This window comes from Trichechus manatus, unplaced genomic scaffold (genome assembly GCF_000243295.1).
Source record: "Trichechus manatus latirostris isolate Lorelei unplaced genomic scaffold, TriManLat1.0 scaffold00026, whole genome shotgun sequence".
NCBI classification, from domain to species: domain Eukaryota; kingdom Metazoa; phylum Chordata; class Mammalia; order Sirenia; family Trichechidae; genus Trichechus; species Trichechus manatus.
In genome coordinates this window covers 10,284,352-10,293,663 of record NW_004443962.1, presented here as the reverse complement: position 1 = coordinate 10,293,663, position 9,312 = coordinate 10,284,352, and the positions used below count along the sequence as shown (strand labels likewise).

At 39.7% G+C, this 9,312-nt stretch overlaps 1 protein-coding gene across 1 annotated transcript in view; it reads left to right on the top strand.

Moving 5' to 3' along the window:
- Nucleotides 1-9,312, top strand: part of PARP14 (poly(ADP-ribose) polymerase family member 14) — a 62,539-nt gene that overhangs the window by 9,182 nt on the left and 44,045 nt on the right. Inside the window, exons 4-6 of the mRNA XM_023728680.1 lie at nucleotides 1,687-1,938; nucleotides 4,450-4,686; nucleotides 8,007-9,312. The exon at nucleotides 8,007-9,312 is cut by the window's right edge and continues 985 nt beyond it. Of these exons, the coding sequence (XP_023584448.1) occupies nucleotides 1,687-1,938; nucleotides 4,450-4,686; nucleotides 8,007-9,312 (1,795 nt within the window). The remainder of the gene's footprint in view (nucleotides 1-1,686; nucleotides 1,939-4,449; nucleotides 4,687-8,006) is intronic.

Here is a 9,312-nt window from a genome sequence, read left to right as displayed (position 1 = left end):
TTTAATATTTTCCCCATAGAATTCCTCAGTATTGCAACTCAAGGCTTGAATTTTTTCTTCAGTTCTTTCAGCTTGAGAAATGCCAAGCATGTTCTTTCCGTTTGGTTTTCTAACTCCAGATCTTTGCACATTTCATTATAATACTTTATTTTGTCTTCTTGAGCCGCCATTTGAAATCTTCTGTTCATCATTTCTTCCTTTAGCTTTAGCTACTCGATGTTCAAGAGCAAGTTTCTGACATCCATTTTGATCTTTTATTTCTTTCCTGTCTTTTTAATGACCTCTTTTTCTTTCTTCTTATATGATATCCTTGATGTCATGCCACAATTCATCTGGTCTTCACTCATTAGTGTTCAATGCATCAAATCTATTCCTGAGATGGTCTCTAAATTCAGGTAGGATATACTTGAGGTCGTACTTTGGCTCTTGTCGACTTGTTCTATTTTTCTTCAGCTTCTGCTTGAACTTGCATATGAGCAATTGATGGTCTGTTCCACAGTTGGCCCCGGCCTTGTTCTGACTGATATTATTGTGCTTTTCCATCATATCTTTCCACATATGTAGTCAGTTTGATTCCTGTGTATTCCATCTGGTGACATCCGCGTGTATAGTCGCCGTTGATGTTGTTGAAAAAAGGTATTTGCAATGAAGAAGTCATTGTCTTGCAAAATTCTATCATGTGATCCCCAGCATCGTTTCTATAACCCAAGGCTGTATTTTCCAACTACCAATCCTTCTTCTTTGTTTCCAGTTTTCATATTCCAATCACCAGTAATTATCAATGCATCTTGATTGCATGTTAGATCAATTTCAGACTACAGAAGTTGGTAAAAATCTTCAGCTTCTTCATCTTTGGCCTTAGTGCTTGGTGAGTAAATTTGAATAATAGTCATATTAACTGGTCTTCCTTGTAAGCATATGCATATTATCCTATCACTGACAGATATCCTTATCTGGTGGTTTTTGTGTTCACCCCTCTCCAAACATCCAATGTCTTGAACATAATAAGGCTCCAATTGAATAGTTGCTCATAGAATGTCTGAAGGCCAAGTATTAAGCGTCACGCTTCAGTGGACAGGCATAGACTGATGGAAAACAAGGTGGGGTGATTGTCATTCAGTGAACTTGATGTATACATACAGATTGTTAGGGCGTTTTATCTTCCATGTGTATTCCTTGGTCAGTCACTGCAAGTATACTTTTTTCTTTTTAGTGATGGGAACTTAGTGCTTTTCAGGAGTATAATGTATTAGATGATGTCCATCATCAGATATTCTTGCTTTCCTTCAGTGGACCAAGGAGTAAATCTCCAATTCAGCAACCATTTATTGGGGGTCAACTATATACCATGTCCCAGCAATATAAGGATGAATTAACATGACCCTTGAGTTTTAGAAGCTCAGTTCAATAACGATAGTATGGTGCTATGTTAGAAGTGTGTATCAAGTGCTGTTAAGGCAGGTTTGTCAGAGAGACAAGGCAGAAAGGGTGTAATAAAATCAAATTTAACATAATAATAAAAAAATTTAAGTGCTGTGATTTATTTTTAATTAAATAAAGCAGAAAGACTTTCAAGATCTGCTTTTATTTGAGCTAGTGAAGGACAGAGAGCAGTGTCTTATAATAGCTTACTTCGTTAAGACCATGGTAGATAATACAACATCTTGTACCCCTTTGCCTCCCTAGACTCAGATGTGTCAGAAGAACTGGATGGAAAGCTCTCTCTCAATAGAAGAGCTGAAAAAATGGAAGATGTTGCAGAAGAATGTGAGAATATTCCGTCTTCGTTTGCATTCGAAAATCTCAAGGAAAATGTGACTGATGTTATGTTAACATTGTTAGTGGAGAACGTAAGTGACCTGTCAGCAAACAGTGACTTTCAAGTGGAATTAATACGAGATTGTAATGTTGCTGTGGTTACCTTTCAAAAACATATAGGTAAGAGCAAGTGATACTTTATTGTCTAGTCTTCTTTGGGATTTGGGAAGGAGCCCTGGTGGCACAGTGGTTAAATGCTCAGCTGGTAACAGAAACGTCGGTGGTTCGAACCCGCCAACCACTCCGAGGGAGAAAGATGAGGCGTTCTGCTTCTATAAAGATCTCAGCCTTGGAAACCCTATAGGGCAGTTCTGCTCTGTCCTATAGGGTCACTGTGAGTCAGATTTGGGATACCTAGCTAATGGAACATCTCTGAAAATTTAACTCTTTCTAGTAGCTTATAAAACCCTGGTGGCTTAGTGGTTAAGAGCTATCGTTGCTAACCAGAAGGTCAGCCATTCGAATCCACCAGGCACTCCTTGGAAACCCTATGGGCAGTTCTACTCTGTACTATAGGGTTGCTATGAGTTGGAATTGACTCGACAGGAATGTGTTTGGTTTTTTTTTTGGTTAGTAGGTCATAAGAGGATCCCAAGTTAATATAGATACTTTTTGTTATTTTGAAAGAGAAGGAACTTTGTTTTGAAACCAAATTCTGGTATATTTATTATATGATGGAATTTTATCATATGAATTCTTGAAAGTGTGTGCGTGTGTGGACTACTGGAAGGTAATAATAATAGCAAACACTCATATAGTGCTTACTGTAAGGTACTGTGCTAAGCTGGTTACATGTATTAACTCATTTGTTCCTTTCAACAACCTTATGACATTATTATTATTATCCTCACTTTACAGTTGAGACAGAGGCTCAGAGATGCTAATAAATGGAAGAACTCAGATGTGAACCCAGGCAGCCTAGCTCTACAGCTTGTTCTCTTATTCTCTTTGTCATATATTTCCTTACATGTGTTTTGTGGGCATTCACATACGCAGGAAAGAGTAAGTGCATACGATGCAAAAAATGAATGCTCTTTTAAGTTATTGAAGGGAGTCTGTGGACAATCTCTGAGCTTGGGAAGTGCCACCTCCACCCACAACAAAGAAATTTTCCAATTCTCTCTTCTATGGCCGTGGCAGCAGAGGGGTTAATTAAGAGCACGGGCCTTGGAATCAAAGTTGCAGCTTTGCCGTTTAAATAGCTATGAGGTTGGCCAAGTTACTACCCTCTCTGTTCCTTGGTTTATTCATCTGTGAAATGGGGATAATAATATCTATCTAATACAGTTTCTGTGAGGATTAAATGAAATGTTTGAAAAGCACTTAATATGGTCCCCAGACACGGTAAGGACTCAGTAAAGGGAGCTATTATTATTTCAAATTTATGATTATTTCTTATAAAGGTAAAACAAAGTGGACTTGCTGTTGCTAATTGGTCAAAAATCTTGAGCATCTGCTATGTGCCAGCCACTGGTCTAGGTGCTGTGGGTACAGAGTTGGGTAAGTGGTGATTCCTGCCTTTGAGGAACTCACAGCCTGGGGGCAGGGAGGGAAACCCGTAAGCAAATGAAATGGAAGTGCAAGAGATGGTGAGGAAAAGGGGAGGAAGAGGGACCCAAACAAGGTGACTTGGGGCCCTTGCCTTGCCTGCTCCCTCCTATGACGTTTATACCCCAGCAATACCAATTGATCAGGTCCAAAATGCACTATGCTGTTTCATGGCTTTGCTGTCCCCTCTGCCTGAAATGTCTGCTCCCCTTATCTATGGGGTAAACCTCTCTTCACCTTTCACAACCAGAATAGAGACCACTTACTCTGGGAATCCTTCTCTGATTCCCAGTATCAGTTTTCCCACCTCATTTGATCCCACAAGAGGCAATTTGTTTGCTTTCAAGATGTCCTCCCTCATGGATGGTGAACTTCCTGAGGGCAAGAACTTGTCATACTAATCTCTGTATCCCCAGAACCTAACACAGCGCCTGGCATATCATGGGTCCACCATCAATACTTATTAATTTGAAAGAGATACTTGGGCTGAGTCCTAAAGGATGAACAGGAACAGAATAAAAAATTGGAGAAGGGCATTCCAGGCACAGGAAATTGTGTCTTCAAAGGCAAAAGAGAGTGGGGGTTTTCAGAAACCATGACTAGTTTTTGTGACAACATGGAACATTAAATGGCAGGGAATAATCAAAGTTGATTCTTGAAAATTCCTTTGGAGCCAAATACCAAAGGGCATTGTAAGCCTGGTATGGAGTGTGAACTCATACCTGCAGGTAATGGGAAGCCATCGAAGGACTTGAGAAAGGAGTGAAATGATGACATTTGCACTGTACGGAGAGCACTCAGGTGTCAGTGTCCAGGTGGGTTGGGGAGGTCTGTGACTGCAGACAGGGACGCAAGCTCCGTGGCCGTAATCCAGGTAAGATATTCATATAACATATGCATCATTGTTCAGATATCAGGAGGTTTAGACATGTAAATTCTCATATAGGAATTCAAATCTTAAATCTAAAAGTGGGGTACTTAGCTTGTCCCCCTTTTATCTTAGTTAATATTCAGACACTTTCTTCCACATAATACAAAAACACTGTTGTAATTTTCTAAATTCAAAAATATTTTTGTTTGTAGATACCATGAAATTTGTTGATGATTGTGCCGAATATCATTTAGCTAAGCAGCTTCAGCTTTCTCCAAGACTTCTGGAAGTGACAAAAACCATCAGGATTGAAAACTTACCACCTGGTGTTGAAGAATATTATTTAAAACTTTTCTTTGAAAATCCCCATAATGGTGGGGGAACAGTTGACCGTGTTGAATACTTTCCTAAAGAGAGTTCGGCTCTGATTGAATTTTCTGACAGAAAAGGTAATACCTATAAGGCTGATTTAATAAATCAGAGCTGGCATAATTAGCAGTTGTCAGTTGAATTCTGATGCATTTTATTTGTTTATTCACATATTTCACTGGAAATCTAATTAACAGTCCTATACAACTGTAAGATGATGCTTAATAAGTCCATTGATTCTAACTTTTTTAAAGACAGCGACACCAAGTTTTTGAAAGATGTAATGAGACCTTCATGAGATTCTCTACCTGTGATGGACTGAGAAGTCTATATAATTTTTAGAGATTTTAAAATACTATATAAATAGTGTGTGATTGTTGTTTAGAGTGACCTTGTGAAAACCATGTCCAGCTGAACCTTGGGGAAATATTAATGAGGACTTTTTAGACATAGCTTGCTAGTTATCTGAGGCATGTGTGAAGTCAGCTGGGAGATCCACTGATGCTCAGAGGTTGAGGCTGAGAAGTAGAAATTAGGGAACCAGACTTGATAGGGAAGGAGGGAGCATTCTGCCTGGGATTAACCAGGGGGCATAAGACAGGATCATTTATCACTTAAGATAAATTGTTTCTTGGGGATACTTAGAAGAACCTCCGTTTAGCCACTAGACTTATGAGTTGGAGAAACTGGAGTCAAGATATGGTTTGGATCAAAATGCAATGATTGACCTATTATGCCTTGGACAAAGGTACAAAAGAAGAGCTTCTGTTACATCTTCTTGGAATCTCCCTTAGCCTGGTCTTGGGTCCAGGGAAAGAGCTACATAAATTTGTCTACTCTAGAAGTTAACCTCCTAGTTTAGGGTGGGAGTTGACAATTTCAGGGCTTGCAAACATCTTGAGGCCTGGGGATATTGAATTTGTCCTTCAGAATGTCTACATTATGTGTATATGACTAATAATAGGTACTATTTAATTAAGGTTTACTTTATGCTAGAGTTACACATTTGTACAATACAAGGTATTTCAAAGAGTCCCCTCTCCCTGACTTCTTTGCACTGTCTATGTTGACCACGCTTCCTCCTTTAAACTCACTCATACCCTGGACTCCACCATCTGTGGTACACTGATTTTCTTTTTTTTCTCTGTAGCTTCTCCTTCTTATAACTTAACATTTGCATAGCTCTTCAAGGTGATACAAAGCACATTTGCAGGCAGTGCTTTATGAGCATTGTGATTATTAGCACTCCTGTTCTGCAAATGAGGCACAGAAAGATTAAATCTCTTGCCTAAGGTTACACAGCTAGTAAGTAACAGAGCCGGGATTTGAACCCAGGTGGTCTGGCTCCATAATCCATGCTCTTAATGTCTCCACTTTTCCCCAATCTCCTCTTGACCTATAGCGTCACTTTTTCTTGTAGGATATTTTACCACTTGCAATGGGCCACCAATAACGAGGCAACTTCTACAGGGAGCTTGATTAAAGACAATTTATTTAGCAATATTATATTTTATGTAGGGGCTCGGGTGATGCAGTGGTTAAGTGTTTGGCTGCTAACCAAAAGTTGGCAGTTCGAATCTACCAGCTGCTCCTTGAAACCTTATGGGGCAGTTCTACTCTGTCCTATAGAGTCGCTACAGTCAGATTCAACTCAATGGGTGATGGGCTTAGGGCTATATTTTGTGTAAGTTACTTCAGAGGAATAGATTTGCCTTGAAATTATTTGGTTCAAGTTCACAAAATCGGGTTTATTTTTTTAAGGAAGGGAACTCTTATTGAACACCTATTGTATGAGAGATCTTTTGCTGTGTTTTCTGCCACCATATCTCACTGAACCCTCATAATCAGCATGGTTAGATAAAGTTACTCTTTCTTTACAGACAGGGAAGCAGGCTGGGGATCTTAAGGCACATTAAGGTAGCATGTGGAATGGTTCTCGGGTCAGACAGAACTGAGTTCAAAGTCCCGGCTTTGCTCCTTACTAGCTTCATGATCTTGGGCAAGTTCCTTTAACCCGTCAAAGCCTCTGTTTTCTCATCTGTAAAATGGGGCTTGTGTTACTATTATCTCAGAGGACTGTTGTGAAGAGTAAATGAAAGAATACCTGCACGGTGCTGAGGTACATGGTGAGTGCTCAGTATGTGTTAGTGGTCACTGGTACTGCCCACCCAGGCTTCAGAGCCTCTATGGCGGTGTTGGGAGGGTGAAGCTGTGTATTTGGGCCTCTGAAGCCCAAGTTCATTTCATCGTGCCTGGCTCCAGCTCTAGGGACCAGTCATACACAGGTGAAATTATTCTTAACATCTTTCCAAGAAGAGTTCTATTTTAATCCATGTTATCTCTGGAGTTCATTGTTGTTAACCCTTCCTTCTTAGACCCCTTGTACCTGCCAAAAACAAACAAAATGAGTTGTTTGGAGGAGTGAGAAGGGACTCACACACATTCTCTCTCTCTCTCTCTCTCACACACACACACACCACACACACACACACACACGCCCCAATGGCGGAGTTGTCCCAGTAAAAGTGCAGGAGGGAGACTATAGTAGGGGTATGGGTGGTGCAGCAGACTGCAGATTGCCAGCCCGCAGCTCTGGACTTAGTGAATCAAAACCTCTGGGGCTGGGCTCTCAGGCAGCTGGAGGGTCCTGTTGGTTTGGAACCCCTTTTAAAGGGACAAGAGTGTGAGCTTTAGAGTTAGACAGACACTGGTTCGAATTTTAGCTCAGATTTTGATAGTCCATATATCCAGTTCACGTTTTTAACCTTTCCAAAGCTCCAGTTGCCTCATTTGTAAAATATGAATGATAACAATGGTGTCTGTACCTCAAAGTTTTTAGTGTGGATTAAATGAATTATGTATATATAAAGTTCTTAGAGTAGTGTCTGACACATGGTAAGCTATAGTAACTACTGCTATCCTCTTCCCCTTAGAGATTGTCAATGGAATATAAGTCATCTATGAAGCCTAAAACTGTGGGACTATACTAGAAGGAACAAATAGCATGATAATTAAATAGGCTTTGCTTTGAGCTTCAAAATATTCTTTACACTGTGGGAAACATTATCCCCATGCTTGTGGCCAAACTCACATCTATTTCTTAATATGGTGGTGATATATCAGTAATATCTGAAAATAGAATTCACTTAACAGAATTTCACTATAGAACAATCTTGGCTTGAAAGTGATTATTCCATTAAACGAAGGATACCTATGCACTATTAATACATATCAGTTGATATTTGAGCACTTTGAGAATGGTGCTATTTTTTAATATGTTGTAAAATCAAAGTTCTATAAAACATAGAATAGGATTTTTCCTCTCTAAAATAGGGAAGTTTTTATTGATTTGAAATATATCACGTAGAGATTAATTTATTTTTTATTTCTTTCCTTTAAGTGTTAGACACCATCATGACCAAGAAACTTGTCTTCAATAATATGCCACTTTCTGTGTTCCCATATTATCCTTCTTTGGGCACAGCCTTGTACGGCAAGGAGAAGCCTCTGATCAAGCTCCCAGCACCACTGGAAGTGTCATTGGCTCTTCCCATATGGAAGTTCTTACAGAAAAAGAATCACTTGATTGAGGAGATAAATGGTGAAATGGGACATTGTCATTGTGAGCTAACATGGCCCCAACTCAATAGTGTTGTTACCATCAGGCCTGCAGCCACCTTAGTCAATCAAGGAAGATGGACAATCAATTCTTGGAGTGAAGATGCTGCCGCAGCATTCTCTGTCATCCTATCTAAATATCAAGATATCACATTTCATGTGGACCCAATAGTATGGGACAACATAGAAAATGATTTAGAAGATGACAGAATTTTGATTGAGTCTGATACACTTAAGCAGACAGTAACCTTTGTAGGGAAATCAGAGGATATACAAAGCATTCAGCCACAAATCAAGAAATTAATAGAAAGCATCACCCAAAAAATTAAAAGGGAAGAGCAAAGCCTGAAGGAAAAAGTGGCTGTTTCCCCAGGAAGATATTCTCTTTTGTGTCACAGTGGTTTCCTGGAGGGTCTACGCAAGGAGTGCCCAGAAGTAGAGATTTCTTATGATGCAGGCATTGGACTCATATGTCTTAACGGGCTTCGTGCTGATGTGTATAAAATGAAGTGTGAAATTCAGGAAAAGGTACTCACCATGGTCCAGAAAAGCATTCAGGCTCCGCCTGAGGTTTTCCAGTTTCTGCAGCAGGTAGACTGTGAAGAATACTCCGAGTCTCTTTTAATAGCAAAGAAAATCCTTGCTGTTTTTACTCTAGAGGGTGCAGCTGTGCATCTAACCAGCTGTTCTCCTGAAGTCCTCTTAAAAGCTGAAGAGCAAATGGTCAATGCCTTAAATTATAGACTCATTGAAGTTGAGGACAGGGACGTTCTTAAAGATAAGAGATGGAAACGGCACGTTTCGACTTCGCTTAAGAAACATAATTCCTCCTCAAAAACTGTAATCATAGATGAGGTAACTTCAGAATCCACAGCGAAGGTCATCATTGCAGGCTGTGCGACAAACGTAAATGAAACCTATGACTTCCTTTCTGACTTTGCAGAAAAACACACAAAAATAGAGAGAATGATTGAACTAAACTCTCCCTTAGTTGCTGAGTATTTAAAGATGGAAAAGAAGCTAATTTTGTCACAGATAAAGAGTAGAAATGTGCGGGTAATTTTCAATCCTGAGAACAACAAAAAAGG